The sequence below is a fragment of the Lytechinus pictus genome, chromosome 3 (assembly GCF_037042905.1).
Source record: "Lytechinus pictus isolate F3 Inbred chromosome 3, Lp3.0, whole genome shotgun sequence".
NCBI classification, from domain to species: Eukaryota; Metazoa; Echinodermata; class Echinoidea; order Temnopleuroida; family Toxopneustidae; genus Lytechinus; species Lytechinus pictus.
The window spans coordinates 68,419,664-68,447,057 of record NC_087247.1 but is presented as its reverse complement, the minus strand read 5'-3'; the positions used below and the strand labels follow the sequence as shown (position 1 = coordinate 68,447,057).

The 27,394-nt window shown below is 35.3% G+C and overlaps 1 protein-coding gene across 1 annotated transcript; it reads right to left on the bottom strand.

Moving 5' to 3' along the window:
* Window positions 1-569: 569 nt before the first annotated feature.
* LOC129256133 (divergent protein kinase domain 2A-like) lies at window positions 570-26,030 on the bottom strand. The gene is made up of 4 exons (XM_064097633.1): window positions 25,889-26,030; window positions 25,195-25,501; window positions 13,194-13,424; window positions 570-4,679 (listed from the first exon to the last, which is right to left on the bottom strand). The coding sequence occupies exons 1-4, from the start codon at window positions 25,940-25,942 to the stop codon at window positions 4,498-4,500; spliced, it is 774 nt and encodes a 257-aa protein (XP_063953703.1). The 5' UTR covers window positions 25,943-26,030; the 3' UTR covers window positions 570-4,497.
* Window positions 26,031-27,394: the final 1,364 nt, after the last annotated feature.

Here is a 27,394-nt window from a genome sequence, read left to right as displayed (position 1 = left end):
TCCACCTCTATCTACTTAAGGATACATTTGTTAATATTGCATCTATCCCCTCAACCACTTAAACACAAAGAAAATAGCCAAGTAATTTATTCAATTTTTTTATATTTTGATTTTATTTCAAACAGTGGAAAAGCACCTCAAATACAAAAATCATGAAATCTATAAACAATTATCCAATAAATTATCAATGTTAAGTACATAATTCATCATTTGTTTTAATGGCACCACATTCATTGTATTTCTATTCATATAATTATGTACAATACTTACATCAATAAATAGTCAGCATATTACCTTTCTGACTATATACATATATCTATCATCCATACTTATAACAATTTTGATAAATTTATATCAATATTCCTTCCAAGCTAATTGTGAAAATTAAAGTTAAGTTTAAGTCACATTTGTAAAGGTAAAACAACTTCAAGAGCTCTAGTTTTTATCATGACACAAGAAGGAAGAAAAAAAATCAATTATCCATATTGAAATGGAATGCTGGCAAGTCATTCAAAATCTTAGTTTAACCATGGCAAAAAAAAGTTCAGGCAAATATATTAAGAGGGGAAGTTCACCCTGACAAAAAGTTTATTGTAATTAGCAGAAAAAATAGTAAAAACTATTGCTGGAGATTTGAGAAAAATCCAAAAAGCATTAAAAAGTAATTAGAATTTTAATTACTTGATTTGTGACGTCATATGCGAGAAGCATTCCTACATAGCGACTGGTAAAAAAATCAATGAAATGTCATTTTCTCAGAAAATTGAAAATGGTTTTTACTGTACCTTTTGTATATCAATAGACAAATCCTTTCACACTCGATCATGAAAAGAAAACAAAAATAAGTCATCAGAAACCATTAAAAAATGAAATTCATAAATTTTATATTACATAACATGATAGGCAGCTGCTCGTTTATGACGTCACAAATCCAAAACTCAATTTTCTAATAACTTACTTAGTCTTTAATGGATTTTCCTCAAACCTTCACCAATATTTTTTATTATTATTTTTCTAGCTGCTATTTTTACAACAAACTTTTCTCTAGGGTATACTTCTCCTTTAAACATGTTGTGTGAACATTCTACACTCAATTTTTTATGAGGTTAATTACCATTTGAAAGTTATTACTCATCTATATCACTATATGACATCAATGAAATAATAACAAGGAAGAATCATTTGACAAATAATGCCTTTGCAGAAGAAAGTATAATAGATATCATCGACATATCATGGGCATCCCTTCTTTAAATGAAAACAAACAATTTTTCTTTTTTTATTTATACTTGTTTTATCTCTACTCATACTCAATAAATTACCATGACAATATGGTCCAATGTTAACAACAATGGCCATAATCAACTTTCATTTTGTAATTTGCTACCTGATCATTTTTCCTCAAACAAAATTTAGTGAACAAAAATTTTAACTTAGAAATATTTCACCTTATGTAAACTTTCATCTGATACCCCCCCCCCAAAAAAAAAAATCCTGTGACTTCTATAATATGGAAAAAAAAATGATATAGTCATCACTAACTAATCATATTACCAATAAAATTGCACAAATTTGATCACAAGACAGGGTGTCTTACTAACATGGCTATTATAGTGTACTTCTTGATTGCACCATCTTGAAGTCTACAAATATAATTAATGGATGGTAGAATATTGTGATCTAAGCATTGGAATATTATGAACAAGAGATGGCAGTATGCATAAATCTGAAGCAGAGACATCGAGAAATAGTGTGATTCGGTTGGTGATACACATAGCCTCAGAATACCAAAGCAATGTTAGTTATAGAGTGCATTTTAGTGGGCTGGCTAAATCATTCTTATCAATATGAATATCTCTGATCCAAATTGAATTCAGAGCCTTATGTTGCACTCACACGACAGCCATACCAGTAGTTGGTTTGCTCAGGTCTTTTGATGGCAGTACCTTGAACCTTTAATATTGTGGACCCATATACAATTGTACTACGTCATAGATACGACTAAATATTAGCCATTCTAAGTAATAAAGTAAGGGACATCCTAGAAAGCCACCAACCCTCAATGACTGTCTCTTACAGTTGATCTAGTGTGAGATCATCTTTTAGAAATGTGCATCGGAATAAAACAAATATTTTATAGATCTTAAAATCAACATGATTCCGAGGGGATTTCAAAGAAATAAATATCATGAAATTTAGTTTTATGATTTGACAGAAAATTTCCTAATAGAATCAACATAGTTGATGCAAGTAGTACTGTTTTTAGCATCATAGATAGTTTTAACTCATTTTGTACTAAAGAAAGAACTAATGAATAATAAGAGAACAAACAAAGGTTCAAGCGGAAGGTAGAGGATAAATTGGAATAGAGAGAAAGATCAAAGGAAAACATGGTACTCTTTTAGCATGAATGACATACAGTAGGGGTAAATGGAAAAGAGGGTTGTAGAAAAATAAAATCATAATACGATGGCAAATAAACTAATTGTTGCTGTAGTTATCGCAAAATAGTTTGTGACTATTCAAATTTATTTCAAGTAGATTTCAGTTAAGTATCAATACTTTTAATATATACATATCATTACTTTGGAAACATTTGAAGATCCTGCCAAGTTTCCATAATATCTAGAGAAAATTAGCCATGTGATTCAGATGTACAGTATCTAAAAATAAATGAACTTTTTTTACATTGAATATTAATAGTTGTGCAAGAAAATGACATGCTACAAATTATATCTAGAACAATACAGATAAAGATACTGAATTACTAATTTGTAATCTATAATAAATATATTAATAAATGCTTTTAATGCATTCCGGTCACTGTTTTAGTGAGAAATCAACTATTGTGCAATTTTGACTGCGACTGAGAAAATATTCATATACTAGTAATCATGATGATAATAGAAAACTTGACAAAGCAATGCATCTTGAAACATGTTTTAGTTAGAATCACGATTGATAGGTCTCTTATACCCAAACAACATCTCATTCCTCATAGCTGGCTTTCAATGGATCATGTGTACAAAGTTGAACCAAGGGTTACTTACAAGCCCAAACTGAGTGACACCAAAGAGAATGTAATATTCAGCACAAATCATGTTGATGAAAATTGCATGAATAATGTCATGAAGGTAAGTAAACTTAAAATTTAAGTCATGTCTGTTTCTGTTTTCACACTGATATTTTTCTTACTGAAACAAAATTTGAAAAGATGTTTCTCCTGCAGGCAGATCAATTACATGATGAACAAACCAAATCTTGAATTGAATTTATGGATTAATGAGGCCTGATGAAACTAATGATATTCAAACATGACAATTTCTGAAAAAATGGCAAGATGAAAAAAAAGTACAGTAATTTATTATTATTGAATTGAACATTCATACAAAGAATTAATGCTGCTTAATTTGAATCTGAGTCTCACCAAGGCTAGCTCCCTCTTGTGTTTTAGTTTGAAACAGGTTTGACCTGATTTGGACACTAATTGAAAACAGCTAAGGAAATATCTTGGTAAACTGATTTTATGTGTCCTGAAACAATAAACATGAAAAGAAAGACATACCAATATGACTACAATACAGCATTGTAATGGAACTAATTGTAGTTAATTTTTACCTGATTGCTAAGAAAGCATGAATGCTTGTAAGCAAGCAACCAGAGGACTTACAGCTTAAGGTCCTCTCCGAGGGATCTGGTAATGAGGATAAATGCCTTACCAAAGGGCACTAGCGCACCGAGTAGGAATCAAACCTGGGTCACTGGAATCCAAAACCCCCCGCTCTACCGACTGAGCTATAGCGCCTCCTCTTCATTGACTTTCCATTGGGTATTAAGACAGTAGAATGAGAGGTAGTCTCTTATTTGCTATCTATTTTCAGTCCAGGCTCTCTTCCATGAATATTAGGAATATTAGCAGTGATAATACATTTGTTGTCAATTGCAACTTACACAATACCTTGAATGTGATTGACTGTTTGAGTGCTACCACAGTATTTGATAGTGATGACAGAGTTGTCACTAATGGTGGACTTATATCTCTATAAGGCAATGAAATATCTATCCCATTACAAAAATTGTAATCCTTGTAAGCCTTGCTGGATGATATAGAATATGAATTAAAGAACTCTCATTGTAAACAGCACAGAAATATAAACTTTGGCCTTACATGGACATGCACCCCCCCCCCCTTTCCATGAAACAAGACCCTATCAAATCTCACTCAGTTTCTTCTCAAACATTCCTCCAATGTGCTTCTACTGTCATATTTAGTTGTGTTATTATTGCTTATGATTAAAGTGCATAGAACTGTGGGCTTTTATTCTGTTTGACATAATGCATCCTTCTTCAAGGATGACGATGAAAGGTTCAGAGAACATCATTTCAGATGTCTTGTTAGCAGCAATGGTGTAGGAGAAGACTCTCTGAGAACCCTGACAGAATGCAATCACCCAGGATGGCAATGTAAGGCTTAGGAGAACATCACCTCAGATGCTGTCATAGTGATGTCTTGTCAACAGCAAATGTGTAGGAGAAGCCTCTCTTGATGATATTAAGAAGGCGCTTGAGAACCCTGACAGAATGCATTCTTCTTCCAGGTTGGCCTTCAAAAACACACTCATAGAGCAGATCACCTAGCATGGAATCAACTTCATAGGGAGCATCATGAAGCAAACCACCTGCAAGATATTAAAAAAAACATAGATGGATCAATGTCTCTGCAAAATCATCATAATCTTAAAGATAGGAATATGTAAGAAATTGTCAGCCTTGGAAATTGGAAACTTATCTTCTCTTTGTAAGCTAAGTAATCAATATGAAAACTTTGAGGAATGGACACAATAGAAGTACTTTATCAATTACACAATAATGGTATGTAAAACCCATTACATTTTCTCGAGACCTTTTAGTAATGATGACTTGATTGTATTAAAGCGAACATCATGCGCAGGGGCCACGGTACGTTTTCAAAGTGGGGGGGCTGAGCCAAAAGTTGGGGGGCTGACCATGCTAAAAATCACAATCATATGGTCAATTTTACGTTTTTGTACACGGTTTTGGAAAAAAGTGGGGGGCTAAAGCCCCCCCAGCCCCCCCCCTCCGGTTCCGCGGCCCCTGATGCAGGTACAAAAACTATTTTCAAATTTATGAAGACAGGGAACATCATTACAGAAACCATGCTTGTAAACTTTCAACAGGAAACACAATGTAGAATGAATTCTTATTTTGTACACTTAACACATCAGTTTGTCAATGAAGGAGAGATCCATGATTCACACAATTAGTTTGACAGGATTTTCCAAATAAGGCCTTGTTGGCACCTAAGCTATCCTTAATTTATCTGGCAAAGCATGTATTTGTCTGTTAATCTGATTTTTACTTGCTTGGCACACTGTTTCCGAAGTGTTCTAATGGAAAGATATTTAAGTCTTCTCAAGGTACATTTAGGTAATTCAATAATCAACTTCAAATTCTGGTAACCTCATGTAATAAAGCACATCTTTGTGTTGTGTTGAATGGAGCAAGATACACTCATGAATAATACATGGGAAAGCAATTGAGGATCCAGCATGGGTGCAGGAAAAGCGATGACCAAAATAAGATAGCCTATTTAGGTAAATATATAGAAAACAAGACAAGGGAAAGGAAGGGATGTTGTAAAGGGATATTTGACCAGAGATGAGATGAGGAGAGCGCAAGATGGGTGACAGAGGGAGACTAGAGAGAAAGACAAAGAAACAAATGGAGAGAAAGAAATGTAGAAAGAGAGACTGAGAGTGATAAATTATTACTGTATAAAAATCTGAAAACAGATGTGAATATCAATATCTAAAACTTTATTAAAGAAGACACCCGATTTACAGAATACATGCATCCATATATAATCATCTTAAATTGAACATGTTGAATGAATCCTAACAGAATGTTGAGAAAACAGGAAAGGGATTTTCAGAAAATGGACTTAGTTCTTTAGGAAATCCCATTCTTGTCCAAATAAATCAGTGTTATACCTAAATCAGTGAATACTTCCTATTCTAGTTCAAGGTTAGAGCCAATGTTTAGATCTCAGTGGTGTTGTGAAACTCAACTTGGGGATTCAACCATAAAACATGTCATCAATTATCTAAATTCTCAAGTGATATATCATTTTGGGAAGGGGTGGATCATAATCAGAGTGGGGTAGCAAAAATCGATTACTAGGAGTGAAGCTGAGAAGTGTTGGAACCAAACTAGGGGGGCATAAGGAAATCATATGAACCAGCGAAGTTCACAGATGTAGAACCAAATTGATGTGAGAATGTGGTGAAATAAGAAGGGTATCAGAATGTTTAGAGTTGGAGTGAGGAGAAAGGTAGAACAGGGAATCAGTATACACCATAAGGATGAAAATGCAATAATCTATTGGCTATTAAGTTTTGTAGTTTGGTAAGGTGAAGGGATATTCTATTCAGATCGATCAATGGGGGGGGGGGGGGGTGGGCATGTATATAGATCAGCCACGAGGGTCCAGGTGATTACATGTACAAGAAATCAGTAATGCTGAGATATTGGAATGGAGAGTAGGCCTATATATTGATGTCTTGGGATTAAAATTTTAAAAAAGACTCTGTTCCACAGCAGGGAGGGCATAGTCAATATTATCACCAGGTTGTGTTGATTTACATATTACTCATCTCTTCACACAAGATCGGAAGGAAATGTTCAACATCTTCAGGTAGGCTAGAAAGGAACAGTTGTACCTTTATTTGATGATCAAAGAGATTTATTGTCTCAACATGAATACCTTCATATGTCCAATTCAATAAATCTATTTTCTTCTTCACAATTAAAATTTTAACTGCAATTTTCCTCTTTTGTTAGCCCCTTATTATCCCCACTCACTTGAAAATTCTTCTAAAAAAACTATATAGTGCCATGCCATTTTATACCCGAGTAGACGGACTATCCTTGACTATGAAACATCTGGGGCCTGTTTCATAAAACTTGTTATAATAACACATTTGCAATAACACTTAAAAGCTACTAAAATCCCTAATTCCGATTGGCTGATAGTAAATTTGTTGCAGAAATTATGCATTTGTTATTATAACAAGTCTTTTTTAAAAGGGGACCCTGGTCAGAACGTGCTCAAACTATCCAACCTTTTGGGGTCAGATTGATGTACTTGTTGGCAGGAGACCTAAGAAAAATGCCTGAACAATTATGACTTTTCAATATCAAAACCAAATATTGTCTAAGTAGCCCTTACGGAGCAGGTATTTAACTAGAAATAAAGAAAAATGATACAATTTTCAGTGATTAAATTAGAACTGTCAGTTTATAATCTTTTGAAGAAATAAAAAGTTAACTTTACATGAGCATTTTCTAAGTTACATATGCTCATGCTTCAGACTTATTTCTTCATATTTAATGATTGTACAATAAATAATATGTTCTCCTCCTTTTTTTTTCTTCCTTTTTTCATTACTACTACTAGTGACTGTAAAACTGCTACTTTCCATTCTAAGGACCAAACTAGCTCTCTAATCCTTGCCTTCATCCCCATTTACTCGACACCTAACAAGTGTAGTTTACACCACCCCCATGTAATACTTCATGTACAATCAATCTACCTATGATCCACAATTTTGACCAAATATCAAGTTAGTTCTCCATCCCGGATTGAGACTTTTATCCTCAGCTGTGTGGGAGATGATGGAGTAGAAATATGGAAACAGATTTTTATTTGTTTTCTTTTCATTGCAATAGGATCAGAGCACAGTAGACTGAACAATAAAGAAATTCTGCCTAACAATCTTCAATATTGGGACTATTGTCACTGTAATTTGATTCTCCCACCCATATGTATCAAAGGAACTAACAATTTTCACTAAAATTTGTTTTCAGACAAACTCACCATTCCTCTACATCAAAAGTAAAAATGTATAATACAGACATGAAGTTTTATTTTTATTTCAATGTTACTTGAAAAGGAATTATACTGGTGCAAACTGTACAGATAACAGCATAAACATCTCATGGTTTTTTATAGAAAAATCATGTCTTATCTCAGACAACAAAGAGGGTTTAAAAGTTTGAAAATGATAAAAGATATAAGGGGGCAATGTACACTTCACCTTATCAACTGTCAATGATTCAAATGCATATAAAAAGATTTATATATGGATTTACAACTTGACAAATGAAGAGAACTTTCACACCCAGCTGGCACTGACATGACAAATAGCTGTCTAAAGAGGAAGACAAATATCTCAATGGCATAAATCAACTGGCGGCAATGTCTAAAAGCAGCCTTTTCAATATGATACTCTAGGGTAGATAGTCTACTGGAGGAGTTGCCATAGAAACAGAATAAGTATTCCTAACTAGCACTGAACCAAGATCATATCAGCTTGATCAGTTGCTCTTGGTGTACTAAGAAGATCTATGTTGTTAAAATTTGAGAATCAGTGATTGGGGTAATATTTTTTCAGTAAAAAAAAAAAATCATTTCTGATACCTGAAAATGGTGTAAAAACTATATAGTTTATGTATTATTATCATGAAGTCTTATATCCATAGGAATTATATTCAGTCGTGAAAAATCTGACCCATTATTTTTTTTTATGATATCACTCCAGTTCTTGTAAAGGTTATTTTGATTTCCTTGTTAGATATGTTTTAAAAACTGTAATAATCATTTTGCTGGTCGACATACATGTATGTAATCTGTTTCATGGACAGTAGGTGTCTGTGTATGCTTAAAAGGTGTATGCTATTACTTACTTATGAAAATTTTGCTTTTAGAAATATGATGGAAAAAAAATATCACCTTCAAGTGAACACTTGATAATATTTATGGTACAGGAAAAAGAAATTGTGTTTAAAAAAGTGAGGCAAAAATGATATATTGATTTCCTTGCAAATATCAATTCATAACCGCCTCCTCATATTTTATGCCCCTTGTTTGATTTACCAATGAAAGCACCGTTGTGAATAATTGAATCCATTTGGGATCACATAAAAAATATAATTTTCCCCATTGTTATCAAAGGTCTACAAATAGAACTCAGGTGCTCAACACAACAAAAGTGAAATGAGAGAGGGGAAAAATAGAAGTTTTAAAATTAAACAGAAATTTGGTGTTTGAACTTGAAGCTCCCTGGAATTGAATGAGCCAAGAAATCATGATGTAACTCTAGAGTAGTATAGAGGTTGTAATGCAATCATCATTACAATAAAAGTAATTCAAAATTAAGATAGCAAACAGAAATGAACTTCTTGCATACTATTGCAAAAGACATTACAACTGCAAGAAGAAAATCCAATCTTTTTTCATATTATGAATCCCCATGCACACTCAATATGCATGAACACATGGTCCACTTTCATAAAATGCAGTGATATTACAAAAAATTACAAAACTGGATAGGATAATTCTCTATTTAGTTTTGACTGGAATCTAGGTCAGCATCATTCTCAAGAAATGATGTTTGCATGGCACACATACTACAATAGTTGTCATGGTTACACACTTTTCCTTTGGAGTGATTTATGACATTATTTCAGCAATTTGAATGCAAGAGGAGAAAGTTACAGACAGAAAGGAAACATAAAATGAAGACTTTGCCCTAAAACCACAGACGAATTCAAAGAGGAAAAGTGACTTTTACCCACTAAGCTGAATATAGGTGGTTTCAAACCGCCTCGATCACAAGAATCCCCGTTAAATTACGAGAACTTTTTTAGGCTGAAAAATACCCATTAATTATTCCTGCATTCACACCACCCTGAAACATACCCTTCGGGATAAGTTCCTGAAGTTACGAGCATGCGCAGTATGGTCTGATAAGCAGCAAGGTGCGAAATTCAAAATCACTAGCCCAGCAGCAACCCATGCACGGCGCCGCACCCAACGACACGCTGGGCTAAAAGTTCCCGTAATTTGCTTTCAGACCGCCAAAATACCCACGACCTTGGAAAAATCCCCGCGAAAGTTCTCGTAATTTCGCCAAGTACCTACTATTTATCGGGTATTTTCTTTCGGGGATATTACGCGTAGTTTGCTTTCACACCGCCAAAATACCTGGTATTTTCTGATCGGGGTAAATTTCCCGATCAGAGAATACCTGGAACTGGCGAACTTCGAGGCGGTCTGAAACCACCTATTGTGACATAATGACAGATGGCATTTAAAAGTATTACCATGGTTACAAGCACTAAGACACGCTTTAAAAGTCACTTAGCTCCAGGTTATTAAATTCTTTCAAGATATTAATGGGTAATACGTGATAAAGCCAACAAGAATCAGGTCATAGGGGTAAGATTATCTCAAGCCTCTACAAACATGCTCTAAAATGTTCGAAAAAACTTGTTAACGCAAGTCTTTTCCCCCTATCCCGATATCACTGGCACCATAGGGTAAATAACCTACATAGCTTTAAATTAAATGGCTGTTTGCGTCTATTTCACTTTGAATATAAGCAACTAGAACAAGAAATATCATGCTCATAATAGAATAATTGTACATAAACAATATGCTTTTTTGACTATCTTGAAGGGGAAGATGAACCTGATGTCATGTTTGTGTTAATAAAAAAATAGATATCCATTTAATGAATGTTTGGTGAAACCCCATCAAAGAAAACCAAAGGTATGAACTCATATTCTAATTTTCTAATGTCACATGCAATAACATCTGCCAAAACTCATATTATCAAAATATAAAATCCATTCCAATTTTTCTGATAAAATGAAAATTTATTTGATTTATATCAAATGCTAGCAAGTAAAATTTACAATTTGAGAATTTATAGCTCTATTACTCTTTAAATATACATATTAATGAATATATTTTTAGGCTATTATAGTGTTTGCATCTAAATGAATATTGATCTGAAACTGACTAAATAAAGTGTTAGATTGTCTGCCTTGAATGAGTGCGCTAGTTCATCCGATATTCTACTAAAGACTGCTGAAGAATTTCAATCCTGGTATTTCTGGCAAGAGCTATGGTAAGGTGATGCCTGCCTTTTTGACATGCAATGTACATGGAGATTTGCTCAGTCATATAAAGATTTATGCTTTAATAAAATATCCATGGTTTAATACTCATATCGTCGCAGTCATCCGAACCGTTGTATCCACATACGACGGTTGAAAACCCATTTCAGAGATAATCGACTTTAAAGTTTATTATGATTTTCACACTTAGTTCTCCGGCCTTACAACATATTCATTGCTAGAAAAATACATGGTTGGAAAGACCAAGACAATTTTTTGACAATGGTATCCTTATTTTTACACAAAACCAAGGATTATAGAAAATATCGCAAAAGAGCTTCGTGCTTGTAATTTTGGTTTGAGCGGTTTAGATTTCCCCTGTACAAAAACGCCATAGGGAATTCAACAACCCTGACCGCGATTTCAATGCGCGCGGTCAGTCAAAACGTCGTATCGCTTTTCACGTGCAAATTCAATGCAGTGCAGATGGCCGATACGACAGTTTGGTTGACCGCGCACTGAAATCGCGGTCAGTCAAATCGTCGTATCGCTCTGCTTCAGTACACATTTCTAATGAGATTTGCACATTTTATTAAAAAATTGTATGGCATTGCCGTGAAAATCCCCTCATATCTCAGAAACTGAAATAAATTGCTGTCGAAAATTTCATTTATAAATAGAATAGGACTTGTACATTAATTTCCTGCAAAAAACTCAAAATCAATTTTTTGACCAAAATTGACTGATACGATGGTTCGGATGAACGCCGACGATATCTGCGAAAAGATAACTGATTTATTTCCTTGATGGAAGTTCTAGTGTTGTATCTGTGTTAGTGATGACAGTTATTCTACTCCTTTGTTTATCATTCATCTTGAGGAGAAAATTCACAGTATCCACGTTTTACCCTTGAATTACTCCTGAAAATGAAAATATGTTTTTTTGGTGTGTCTCAGTCAGAATAGTACATTCAGTCACTTTTACCTGCTGGTGAGTGAATGTTGACAATATACTTTTTGTTTCTAATAATGCTTAGTTGGAATACTCTATAAATCTAATGTTATCATTAGAAAAAAAAAATATTACTTTTTCTAATCTTGGGGCCATTATACCACTGAAATGCTTTTAAGAATAAGCAAAATATATAAACAACTAAATTTCTATCTGCTTGACTCTTATTTTGAATTATAATGCTAGAATGTTCTATTCTAAAAAAACCACAAAACAACCCAACATGTTTACTGGATCTTGCATTCCTTACAATCCCCTTAGGTCTAACCCTAATCCCCAGATCCTATACACAGCTCTCATTTTAAATCTTTAATAATATCTTTTCACACATATCCTTGTCTCTGTGTGGGTGTCCTTTTATCTAAACCATCCTCTATGGAACATAAGAATGACTGGTTTACATATAATATCCTGCAACAATCTTAGTTTTTGAGAACCAAAAGTGCATGTGCCATTTTGATAATGCCACATGCTTTGTTTGGAAAATGAAAACCAGATGACCTAGTGTGTTTATGACAACCAGCTATTAGTATATTAATATGTTCTGAAGTGAAAAGGAAAGGAAAATCAGAACCAATAATTTCACTTGGCATTGCATTTTTGTACCATGGTTCTTTAGTATACTTTTACTCCATTAGCAATCTAATCTGTTCGCTGATGGAAGGTGGATGTTCTTAGACCCTATTCTCATCTTCTTTCTTAAACCAATTTAGCTGAAACTTAGGGCTGAGTTGGCATTATCATGCATGCTTGTGCTATCGTTTCGAAGTTTGTACAGAAACATTTGACTCTACAGGGAGTCAGGTGTGAGAATAAAAATCAGAAGATGGTGATGAGAACACTCAGCAATTTTCTAATCTGATTTCTTCAACTGGTTTAAGGAAAACCAGTTCGAGAAAGTAGATAAGGATGGGGTTTTATAGACAACCCACAAGTATTTTTAAATGATTTCAGAAGAATGATTATTTCAGACATCTAAGAAGAAACAATTTAAGGAAGAGCACTTGTCTCTGTTTGATTGCGATCTGTCACAAAATTTTTGGCAAACGGGTGTACCTGTATCTCAAAAAGAAAAATTCTGATTTTTGTTCAAAGAACCATAACAAACTTGTTAATATAATAAATTCAAATGAAAAAAGGTTATTTAGAGGACAAAAGAGATTAAAATCATGTAATCTGTGAAAGATGAAGTAACAAACCTGGATGATGTTTTCTTGGAGTATCTAGAGGTTGAAAGAATCGTTCATATTTAGTTGTCATGAGATCAGAGAGTAAAGAATGACATGCCATCATATACATGAACTCAACGTGTCTTGGGACTTCTCCACAGTGAGTATCTGGTTCCGTCTGCAGCTGCTTCACAAATGTGTTTAGGCAATCCTCGTTACAAACGTCTGTCCGATTGTTAAGATGTGGGTTCATGTCAGGTGCTGGAATGGAGAAAAATAATACAAATATTGATAAAAATATTACAAAACAAAGAATTGATGAATCATCTTGCTCTAAAATGACTTTCTTGGGACACATTTCTTGCTATTTTATGGTATGCTTGGTCAAACAGGAAATTGTGTCAGATCTTAACATATCGGAAATAAATTGTGCTGACTTATAAAATGGGTAAAAATATTTTTGTCTATGACATTTTTATCTTCATCCATAACTGATATCTTTAGAATAAGTCAACGGCGTAGGCTTTCATTGCCAACCTTATCCTATTTATCTACTTACTTACGAATAAACAATATCATAATGGACAGCCTGAATGCTTATTAGTTAAAAACAGCTTTGTCAGAACATCTTAATAAGCTTTGTAAATTAAGTGTTCTCTGTGTATATTCATGATTAAAGGACAAGTCCACCCAACAAAAAGTTTATTTGAATAAAAAGAGAAAAATCCAACAAGTATAACACTGAAAATTTCATCGAAATTGGATGTAAAATAAGAAAGTTATGACATTTTAAACTTTCGCTTAGTTTCACAAAATAGTTATATGCACATCCTGGGTGGTATGCAAATGAGGAGAATGATGACATCATCAACTCACTATTTCTTTTGTATTTTATTATATGAAATGTGAAATATTCTAATTTTCTCCTCAATGTCAAGTGAAACAACAATAATTCATCCCTGAACATAAGGAATTAGCATTGTTAATAATACTATATGGTTCAGTCAAGTTGGTCCATATTGTCAAATTTGTAAAAAATGTTGTATTGTATAATTTAAACGATAAAAAACAATGAAATAGTGAGTGAGGGACATCATCGACTGTCTCATTTGCATGTCACTGAGTTGTGCATATCACTGTTTTTTTTTAAATAAGCGAAACTTCAAAATGTCATAACTTTCTTATTTTACATCCGATTTAGCTGAAATTTTCAGCGTTATGCTAGTTTGATTTTTCTCTATTCATGCAAATCAACATTTTCCTGTGGTGGACTTGACCTTTAAGAAAGTAGGATAGTCATGATAGTTGAAGATAAGAGTTTCAGAGGTTCATCCACAGAACATTAAGACCTACTTATTAGGCAGTGCTGCACCAGCCTGAGTTTGCTCAATCTCGAAATTTTTAGCCCGATCGGATCGAGATTCAAGAAACCCAGTCTCCACCATCGCAAGAAGAGCGATTCCTGCTCCAGCGAGGCATTGATGCATTATGGTCTGACGCCGTGAATAAATAATCCCGAGTGCATCTGCGAATTAGCGGGATAATTTGTAAAATAGCGCAATATTTTGCAAATAATCCCAAGTTGACATTGGATTGCAGTCTCGACATTAATCCTGCGAACTAGCGCGATTATTGCGTCTCCATTACAAATAATCTCAAGATTGTTCAGATCAGGATAATTTGCCTGATCAGAAATAGCGTGCTAAATTTGAAAACTCCGGCTGGTGCATACGGCCCTATTGATATACCATCCACTGGTGCAACCTATCATTACCTCATCATCTGGCTCAATGAATGCTATCCAATGCATCATCTGACCTCTTCACTCTGTCATTACTACTGACATGGAGATTAATTCATTTCATCACTCCCACATCAAATTCATATCTCAATAGTCAATACTCTCTTTACATTAATCAATTTTGTCTGTCTAAAAAAAACAAAAAAACATCAGAGTATCTCCTTTCATATAATGGAATGCATGCTACATTTATCTTTTTGTTTGAAAATTTCTAATCTGCTAGTGTCAATGACAAAATTATTTCATTTCTGAAATCGTTTTTCGTAATGACACACATGAAAGAAATCTTTTGGAGTGTCTGAAGTTATTGGCCTACAATGGAATAAGAATAACAGAGATATGATGTGAAAAAAATACAAGAGCTGTAAGTTGTATCGATAAACAAATCAAGGAGTGAAAGGAAGTGATTATGATGCTACAGTGAACAAATAACCTAAACAAGATGTGCTTGGACAACTTTATTTTCTTCTCAAGGACCATCAATCAGCCTGAGAAAGAATGATGTCTAGTTTTCATTATTCAGACCATGTTCAGATTATGAGTTTGAACAAAACCAAAGTAAGACAACAACAAAAGTCTGTCTGGGTGTAGATTGATGAAAGTATATTCCAGCCTTGACAGATGTAATATTACACCATCCCACTCATAACATCCATTGCCGTAGCGATTCGCTTTGAAAGTCAATTAAATATCTGTATCAAGATCAAGTACCAAAAAGGTTTGGCCTCAATGATCATGGGGAATGCGATATGCCAAAGTAATGTCAAACAAAATATATTTCATTTCTCGACAGACATAAAAAAGAAAATCAGCCAATATCATAGATGGGTGAGGGGGCACATAATTGCAAATTGCAGTCAGAACAGTTTCAGCATCATAACAAAAACACTGGAAGAAAAATAAAGAGAATGAGAATAATGTTTCATTCATGGTTTACTTGTATGAAATCCAAACAGTCATGTGAGTCTAGCTAAGAGTAGAAATTGATGTTTAAAAAAGATGGCAGAATTATTATAGAGCAAACTATCTTAAACATTTATATATAGGGTATGGCTTATAAATCAGCACAATGCTAAAGTAATTCAAGTTTAAACTATTTCTGAGCTCAATGACTTCCCTTGTGAGGATTTTCAGTCATCAAGTCATCTTGAACTTCCACACTATTAACTTGGATAAAATCACCCTGGTATCTAGATATATTCACTTTAATCAGGTAGACATCTTGCAAGAAGCTTTCCTCTCATGGGGAAAAGGTAATCACTAAATAACATTCATTATAACAACAGGAAATGCATTATGAATTAGGAGGCCTCAATGGATTAATATATTTCTCAACAAATTACATGATTTATCCTTATTTCTTATTCTATTTACGGCATTCTCAAAATCAAAACAGAACATGAGCCAAATGAGGCTTTAAAAATAAGCCAATCATGTTCAAGCAAAGTATATTGAGCCTAGCTGATGCAGAAAAGCAGAATAGAGTTGTTTCAACAAAACTTGCAAAAGGACAATTCTTGGTCACATGTGTGACCAAAATTATTATAAATCTTGACTTCAATTAACAATTTTAGAGATTTATAACTAATGATGAAATTAAACTTTCAAAATCATGGTTTTGTGTTAAGTCACACATGTGACCTACTTCTTTTGACCTCTGACCTTGAACCTGCATATTGGAGACAGCAAAATATATTTCCAAATGATAGCTGACTAAACAAGTTAATGTTATATAACCTTTTAATCTCTAAAATTTGTAATTTATAACGAGAGTCAAGATTTGTCAAAATTTTGGTCACACATGTGACTAATGGCCCAAAAGATTAAAAGTAAAAACCCCATATAAAAATTAATCTTATTCTGCTGATATAGCGCTCAGGTAAAAATGGGGGGGGGGGGAAAGAACAGCTTAAATATTTTCAAAAGAACTCCTCAATGTACTTCAGTTCATAAACAATTGACAAGTGCCCTTTTCCATGCAAATTACAGGAAGTTTATGGAGCCAATGAAGACATTTTGCATTTGATGTTGATATGAAAATCAGCTTTGTTTAGTCTGATGTCAAGATCACTGATCTAAATAGACAGGTTTCTAATAAGATTTAATTTCCTTAAGGAAATGAGTTCTTGTTCATGGGGTCATCATGGCGATGAAGGCACCATTCCAGTGTTAGAAGGGAATAAGCCTATTTCATTGAAGACTCATGCATCTTTAACAAATTTTACAAATCTGTTGAGATGTAGGCCTATATTAGGCACCGCAACATCTAAAACTCTAAATAAAACGATCAATGCATTAGCAGGACCCCTGAGAGACTTCTGTCTGTGTATAAATTAAAACACAAAACAGTTGCAATGAAACAAAGAAAAAAAGGGAACCATACTAACAAACCCCAGACTACCCTCCTTTGAAATGAACAATAAGGTGGTGCAACTCTTTACTATCAAAATGTTTATGCTGAGTTTTATAGGTCAAATAGTAGTGTTCCTGAGTGCACTTGATAAGGTGATTAAAGCAGTCAAGTCCAATGGTATGGATCATGAGTCTCCAATTATAAACAGGCAGCTGGTTGGTAACACCTACATGTAACTAACCCTAATACCCTTTTTACACAGGATTTTCTTAACCCCGGACTATCGCTAACCCTTACTATCCTTAACCCCGTACTATTTTTTTCCTTTTCACACATGCCAAATTGTTATTGCTAACCCCGGATAAGGAATGCTTGCTTTTCACACACGAAACTCGCTAGTGGTAGCTCATGAATATTCACGAGCGCACTGAGGGGTCATTCGGGTCATATCCAAAATCGCGTGCGCTTTAAATACATTTGTCGATCATTCGTAGTACAAGTACTTCACTCGGAATTTCTCATCGGCGTCATCGCCGTGTTCGCTGTTCATGAATATTCATTATGCTTACCTCTGAATGGGAGCGCTTAGCCCACTTTTGTTTTACACTAGCGATTTTAAAGAGAAATTCCAGTAGTTGCAGTAAACACTGATTTCATGAGAAAGTCTGTAAAACCAGGCTTAATTGTCAGTATATCATCGAGGATCTAGATCTGGTACAGTTACATAAACTGAACTTTGTGAAATCTTGAAATCTACGCTGAAAAATGTTCAGACTGAACTTCCCCAACACAGATAAGCGCACGTGGGACAGTGTATAATTATTGCTTTGAGCGTCGGGCCCGACGCTCTACCCGAATCCTGTGCTTATTTGCTGATTTCTCAGCAATTACACAATTTCTTCCAGAATCCTTTGGCACATGCGTTTTATTTATAAAAACAAACACTTTGGTGGTCATTTCATTATATTCTGTACGAACTCATTTTCATATCGTTACCAAAACTAGCATTTACCTTTAACACCGTACTATCGCTCTTAGCACCGCAATTGCTGGGATAACCCTGCTTATTTGCAGGGTCAAATAATCCTGTACTAAAGGTGGGGTTAGCCCACTTTGCAAAAATGCTGTGTAAAAAGAAAGTGGGCTAAGCTTAACCCCGTACTATAGGTGGGGCTAAATGGCAATTTAGCCCCACCTATAGTACGGGGTTAAGGAAATTTTAGCGTATGTAAAAAGGGTATATAAATAAAGATAGCTTGGGAGTCAATCTCAAGGGTATTACTTGCCAGGATTTACTATCATCAAGCATTCTTGGTTCTTCCCGACTACTTGCCATCAACCAATATTACATAAGTCCTCTATCAAATGAAATGTCTTCTCGCATTCCAAAAATGCCTTTTTTAGTAAAGTAAGTTATTTTGTCTGAATATCAGATATCTCTATTGTTGTCAGAAGTATTTTTGTTATTTTCCTTAAACATTAAATATTTTAAAGTAAACAGAAAAACAGTAGAATTTTTACTTCACAACTTGGTTCTACTTTAAATTAGAAAAAAGATAAAATGAAACACCAGCTGCATGGTCTGCATCACAGTGCTCACTATATGAATACATCATTCACAAGATCACTTGATAAAAACATACCTGAAATAATAGAATTGCAAATGGTGACTGCTTCAATGGTTATAATAAATAACAAAAATATGTATGATTCCGGAAGAAAATATATCAAACTCTCAGATCTTACAATGAAAACACACAAATGGTGTGAACAAAATAAAGTTATTTGTCAGCATGTGTAACAAACACTTCTATCAATACAGCTGATCAAAAAGCTCAAGCTATTACTAACAGATGATGGGGAGAGATAGGATTTATAAAAACCTTTCTTTATATGAGCCAAAGTGTTGACAACACGCTTCTAATCTAAGAATACATGTTTTTAGATTCCTTCTGGCCAGTTCTGAATTATGATTTAAACCATAGATGAAACAGCTACAGCATGGTGCTTGCTTGAAATATCCCAGAAGACTTAGCATTGCATTGGGCTTATATGGAAGGGTAACAGAAAGGTAACCTGCAGAAAAGTAGTGCCTCCAAGCTCCATGGGGAGATTGTGTAATCCTATTTCCAAATCTTATCACTAATACCCTTTTTACACAGGATTTTCTTAACCCCGGACTATCGCTAACCCCGTACTATCCTTAACCCCGTACTATTTCTTTTTCCTTTTCACACATGCCAAATTGTTATCGCTAACCCCGGATAAGGAATGCTTGCTTTTCACACACGAAACTCGCTAACCCCGGACTAGTGGTTTTTGTCGATCATTCGTAGTACAAGTACTTCACTCGTACCTTTTTACACACGCTAAAATTTCCTTAACCCCGTACTATATAGTACGGGGTTAAGCTTAGCCCACTTTCGTTTTACACTAGCGATCTTAACCCCGTACTATCGCTCTTAGCACCGCAATTGCTGGGATAACCCTGCTTTTTTGCAGGGCCAAATAATCCCGTACTAAAGGTGGGGTTAGCCCACTTTGCAAAAATGCTGTGTAAAAAGAAAGTGGGCTAAGCTTAACCCCGTACTATAGGTGGGGCTAAATTGCCATTTAGCCCCACCTATAGTACGGGGTTAAGGAAATTTTAGCCTGTGTAAAAAGGGTAAAAAGGTCTGGAAGATTGACAGAATATTTGTTTCTGTACATGGAAATCAGAAACATTCTGGTTACACTAAAGACTGTGAGAGATTCCGGAGACATACTCAAAAGGTGGTTTCAAACCGCCTCGATCACAAGAATCCCCGTTAAATTACGAGAACTTTTTTAGGCTGAAAAATACCCATTAATTATTCCTGCATTCACACCGCCCTGAAACATACCCTTCGGGATAAGTTCCTGAAGTTACGAGCATGCGCAGTATGGTCTGATAAGCAGCAAGGCGCGAAATTCAAAATCACTATAGCCCAGCAGCAACCCATGCACGGCGCCGCACCCAACGACACGCTGGGCTAAAAGTTCCCGTAATTTGCTTTCAGACCGCCAAAATACCCACGACCTTGGAAAAATCCCCGCGAAACTTCTCGTAATTTCGCCAAGTACCTACTATTTATCGGGTATTTTCTTTCGGGGATATTACGCGTAGTTTGCTTTCACACCGCCAAAATACCTGGTATTTTCTGATCGGGGTAAATTTCCCAATCAGAGAATACCTGGAACTGGCGAACTTCGAGGCGGTCTGAAACCACCTAAGGAGAGCCTTCACTCTAGGATTCCTAATCTACCCCCTTCTACTCAAATATTGTCTTGATTTGCAGATAAATCACAGAATCCTAGGTCTTTTAGGTACTGACTAAATTTGTTGTGACCTTTTATTCATCCCATCTGCCCTTGTATCCATGTTACGAATTACTGTCGGCATAAACACTTCATTAGATACAGCTGCTTAGCCTTCAATCAAGACCTTGCTTTAAATCTCAAACTTCAATTGGTCCCTTGGATCCCATCAAGGCTCAGGATTGTACTTGAATTTCCGGCTACTTTAGAAATATGGCCAACACATGTCAATGAAAGGTATTTACACCATATACAGACAAAGTACTCACAGTCACAGCTAATACTGGCTGTTTGTAGTGTAAGATAACGAGTGAGGGAAAATGTAGGAAATGTCAAACATACAAGTTGACATGTTATAAATATGTTTTTAAGCCTCTTGAAATTACAGAAGAAATAACAATGGATATATCATAAATGGCAGACAATGGATTGGTTCATGCTTTTGATAAAGGTGTCAAATGAGCTAATGCATCTAAAAAAGAAGAAGAAAACTTTAACAATAGATTTCACTGACTATCATTCAGTAACATTCATAGAAATCTCAATGCATTCCACTTTTTAGAAGTGTAAAACACTATGTTTTCTTCAGCGTTAAAATGTTCCAACAGACTTCATGGCCACAATCAAACATAGAAAATATGATATTGCCAAACTGTTGGCATGATCTCATGGGAATATTAGTCACAGATTAAAGGTGTGTCCTTCTCTGAACCTTGTTCAGGTGTATCCAAGCCTTAATGTCAAGAGACAGGGTCAAAACGAGGAGTCTGTGACACATTACCAGGGTCCTTTCAAACTAAACATGTCACAGGATTTATCCTACAGAGGTGTTACTTCCTTCTCATCGTAAGTTAATCCAGATTTGAAAAGCTCCATAGTACATTACCCTTCAGATAGGCTTACATACATGTATACACTTGATCAATAGCAAGGGCCAGTTCAGTTGATTCTTGTGGAGTGGTAACAAGTTAGGTTACACAAAGAAGACAATTATATTTGTTTGAAAGAATCAGATTTTCACTTCAGTAATACAATTTGTATTCAATACAGCCCAAGATGAAAGACCAGGACACAGTTGTTTAATATTTTCTATTAATGGAAGTGTAGGGCATACCGGGGGGGGGGGGGGGGCACTTCCATTGACGAGTGGATACCATGCGCGACCATGGGGTCTCGAAAAGCACCCTAAACACGTATTTTCCATATTCTGAAAATGCACCCCTTAACAAGTATTGGCGTATGAAACCCTACTCTTAACAAGTATTGGAAACGAAACGATACTATTGGCAAGTATTCCCTGAATTGAACCCCTAAACAAGTACAGCGATATTTCAATTGTTATGGGGTTATGTTGCGGACGTTGATCGTCGGTTTTACCTTTACCTACATCATTGGGTTTAGTACAGCCCCACCTCCCACACCTCGCGCAAATAGTACAATTAACACGTAGAGTTGACTCTTTGGGCAAAAAGTACATCCTTTATAAAACATTTTAGTCTTAATTTTTTTATACCCTTGCAAATTTGACCCTAAACACGTAGCTTTCCCAGCAAAAATAGATACCCTTTTTTCATTAATTTAGTGTTTTTGACGGTTTACTGACGGATGGTCTAATATCACTTGGTCTAATCATCAGATGGGCTAACAACATTCGGGCTAAACCCACTTAGTCCAATTCTCTTTTGGTCTAATGACCACTTGGTCTAATAGCCAATTAGTCTAATGACCACTTGGTCTAATAGCCAATTGGTCTAATGACCACTTGGTCTAATAGCCAATTGGTCTAATGACCATTTTGTCTAATAGCCACTTGGTCTAATGCCCAGTTGGGCTAATCGTCACTTGGTCTAATTTTCATTAAGTCTAATTGCCATTTCGTCTAATGGTTTTAGCCCAACTGCTCATTAGACGAATTGGATATTAGACCAAGTGGGAATTAGATGAATTGGATATTAGACCAAGAGGAAATGAGCCCAATTGGTTATTAGCCCAAATGGAAATTAGACGAATTGGATATTAGACCAAGTGGGAATTAGACGAATTGGATATTAGACGAACTGGTTGTAGACGAAATGAGTTTATACTATGTGAAGTTGGACGAACTGATAAGTAGACCAAGCGGTATTAGACCATCCGATAATTTACCTTTTTGACACCCTTATTACGTGCCCTTTCTTGAAAAAGACATCCTTTTTACGTGTTTTTTGGTCGCGCATGGTATCCACTCGTTAGCTTAATATTAAAAATAAAACGAAATATAAAAAAAAAACTTGAAGTTATAATATGAACCTATCTACCCCTCATAACTTTGGGTCTGCCAATGTCCATTCACTTTGTTTTCATTCAGATAACTGTTAGATACAATGGATCTGGGATAAACATTGGCTGATAAGATCCACTCAAACTTCTCCCATAGGACGGCCTCCCACTGTTAAAAACTCACTATAGGTGGTTTCAAACCGCCTCGATCACAAGAATCCCCGTTAAATTACGAGAACTTTTTAGGCTGAAAAATACCCATTAATTATTCCTGCATTCACACCGCCCTGAAACATACCCTTCGGGATAAGTTCCTGAAGTTACGAGCATGCGCAGTATGGTCTGATAAGCAGCAAGGCGCGAAATTCAAAATCACTAGCCCAGCAGCAACCCATGCACGGCGCCGCACCCAACGACACGCTGGGCTAAAAGTTCCCGTAATTTGCTTTCAGACCGCCAAAATACCCACGACCTTGGAAAAATCCCCGCGAAAGTTCTCGTAATTTCGCCAAGTACCTACTATTTATCGGGTATTTTCTTTCGGGGATATTACGCGTAGTTTGCTTTCACACCGCCAAAATACCTGGTATTTTCTGATCGGGGTAAATTTCCCGATCAGAGAATATCTGGAACTGGCGAACTTCGAGGCGGTCTGAAACCACCTAAAATAGCTTGCTCTATGATTTTATATAAGCTTTGAATATAGAATGGGTGACTTGATAATCAAAGTGTAGGCGTAATATAATTATAGAAAAAAAATCTTATTTAGGCTTGGATAAAACTTCCTTTGAACCATGGTTGGAGACTTGTATAAATATATGAGATTATGAATATAACAAGGGACCTTGATAATGAAACATGTATTAGATATAGCATATTTCAATTGGTTTCAGAACAGTTTGATTTCTCTACCTTTCCCATATGATCACCATGCATCTATCTACTTCTGTATTGTGTTGGACATCTCAAAAACAGACGGGTCAATGTCTTCCATTTCAATTGGTCTTTAAAAGCAAGACTGTCCATTAATATCAAGGTATCATTGAATCTTATCAGACAAACTAAACAAGATTATTTCTGAATACCATTCTTAGTGCAATATCAACTCTCCTGAAGCCATTTAGATCCATTCATTCAATATTTGTTGAGCAGTTGTTATCTTGTGAAAAAGTAAATGATGAGTACTGTGTTAATGATCAAAGCAAAATGTTGCCTTTCTTCTTCCTCTGTGTTTTAGAATGTAAATAAAAATTATGTCATCTTGATTGATGATGGTTGATCATTAACTGTGAAACACTGCTCGAATACCCTTTTTACACACGCTAAAATTTCCTTAACCCCGTACTATAGGTGGGGCTAAATTGCCATTTAGCCCCACCTATAGTACGGGGTTAAGCTTAGCCCACTTTCTTTTTACACAGCATTTTTGCAAAGTGGGCTAACCCCACCTTTAGTACGGGATTATTTGGCCCTGCAAAAAAGCAGGGTTATCCCAGCAATTGCGGTGCTAAGAGCGATAGTACGGGGTTAAGATCGCTAGTGTAAAACGAAAGTGGGCTAAGCTTAACCCCGTACTATAGGTGGGGCTAAATGGCAATTTGACCCCACCTATAGTACGGGGTTAAGGAAATTGTAGCGTGCATGGTAAAATGGTACGAGTGAAGTACTTGTACTACGAATGATCGACAAAAACCACTAGTCCGGGGTTAGCGAGTTTCGTGTGTGAAAAGCAAGCATTCCTTATCCGGGGTTAGCAATAACAATTTGGCATGTGTAAAAAGGAAAAAAAATAGTACGGGGTTAAGGATAGTACGGGGTTAGCGATAGTCCGGGGTTAAGAAAATCCTGTGTAAAAAGGGTATTATTGTCAAATGTAAAAAAATATGATGAAGACACAAGATATACTACACGTTTTGTAAACTACAATGAATCGGTTGCATCTGAATAGTATACAATGCATATTGAACATCAAGATAATTTTGTGTGGAATTTATTTTGCAAGAATATATCCAGTGATGAATTCGGTCTACAAAGATGAATGAGAGTCAATGTTGAAAAAAAACAAGACTTTCCTCACTGTTGAAGGAAATTAACAATTTGTATATTCAGTCAGGTGTTTTCACTTTAAACTGTATTTTCACTTTAAAGTTATAATATAAATAGGTATATGAATTTCTGGCAAACTACTAAACTCACATTTAAACACAAGCTCCCAACAGTATTGACACAATATATCTGCCACTGGTATTAAACTTTGCTGGTAAGAATTAAACAGTACTCACTTGTAGAGGTCTGATCCTTATCGACAATCACTATACCGCTAAGGTTCACGACCTTCAGCTGACCTTCGGAGGTCAACACAAAGTTTTCATAAGTAAAGTCTAGAAGTAAGACAAGCCACTTGTCACTAGAATCATGAAAGTCTTCGATCATTTTGAGAATCTTGAGAGAGATGTCAACCCTGTGTTTCCATGATGCCTTGAGGTAGCTGACGAGAGGTTTACCGCTAGGTTCGGTCAATATGACTCGGCCACATTCTCCAAGGTACTCACTGAAGTACGGTTGAAGAGGTGGAATATGCCTGAAAAACTGAACATAATCAACAAGAAAAAATATATTTACATCTACTGAAGATAGAATAGTCATTATTTTCTGTAAAAAAGGCTTATCACATAAGCAATACATCACAGAAGTTTGTATACTGAAATTATTGGATGTATTTCCCAACTTGGTCATCAATATGACACATGAATGATTGTTTTCTCATACCTTTCCCTATCTCTATTCTGATTTCCTGCATTTTGATATCCACATAATGAAATTACATATCTAAGCCTTGGAATTAGGATAGCGATACAATCAATTGTATTTTCATTATGTAGTGGTATAGGCACAACTGATTGTACTATGACTCAACCTTTGAATTATGCGCTATCCTCAATTTGATTTGAAGTAATCGAAATTTCAGCACTATACCTTGAGTAAAGCTGGTTCTGGATCAAGAGCTAAAGTTGCAGCAAGAATGGCCATCTCGGTTGATGCGATTCCTGTCCTCCATCTACTCACTCCATAAAGTTGTTTTAACTCATCATAGAAATCTGGACTTGCACAGGTAGTTGCACTGTCAAAGATACAAAATATATGGATCCATTGAGGGAATTTCGTTTTGTCAATTTCAGATAATTTTCCTTTCTGGAGTTTGCTTAGCACTAAAATAGTCATGTTAGCAGGACACATTGGGGCTTTTTTTTTTCAGTTAATGAATGGTAACAAACATGGATCAGATTTTAGAGCCTGTTTTTCTAATCTTGGATTCCTTTGCTGGATCCTATAACATTTGCTTCGGCAACAAATGCTCTGATGGAAAATATGTACATCAAGCTACTCATAATCTAATCTTTACTCTACATGTAGTACTAATCCTCAAATCAATGATAGAAAAACCGTATCACAACCCTGAACCTATGTCTTAGTAGTTTTCAAGAAAGTGCAATTGTCACAGGACTCATGTCATGTCTCCAAAAACTTGCCCCTGTTGCACCAAAAATATATCAGCAATTTCACCATTAAAGAAAACTTTCATGAAGTTGGTCGATGATAATGGTTAGAATAGTTATCACGTCAAGTTTTAACAGGTCATTGTTCTATAGAATATGATTTTTTGAAACCTACCTATCATGACCTCTGCCTTCATCAAAACAAAGGGAAAATATGATAATGGATGGTGAGAAAAAAAAAAAGGAAAACTAGAATGCCACAGATAAAATGTATTCATGGGAGCATGATTGCAACATCTACTCAATGACAAATGAATAAAAAAGATATTATTTAAAGAAACCAGGAAAAATCAATCATATTCAAACTTTTAATACACCCACCCAAACAAACTATAATGACTTTAGTATAAAAGAGCATTCAAATATCTCACTGACCTCCAAAGAGTGACATAGTATACAGCAAAGTGAGCGCTTATTTAGGGTGTGTTTATGCTTCCATTGCGAGGACAGAATCAGCTTTTTCAAACGTCGATTCAAAACGCCGATCGTAAACACGGTTCTGGGAGTGCTGTTTATACTTAACTTTTCAGAGGCGAAATCACGATCTCTAGCTGGCTTCGCATCGTAATTTTCGTTAAGCAGGAAAGCGAGGTCAAATTGGGCACGCCTTTTTCGAAAGTTTTTTTTCCGAGTGTTGTTATGGGGAAGGTACGTTGACTGTTATATAAACATCGAACAATTTCCGATATTTTAGTCATTGCATGGAGCTTTTTGATATAGCCATATAATTTCCACCATGGTGAGGATAATAGTAAGAAGAAATAAAGAATATTAAGTATACAAAATAATATAATATCTATTTGTTTATGCTACTGGGGCATCTGGCGATGTCTCCTCATTATAACTCATGTTCCAGGTTTTTTTTTGTGTAAATCCCTTATCCCTCAACGTTCATCGTGATGACAAATTGGAAGAGTAATACTAG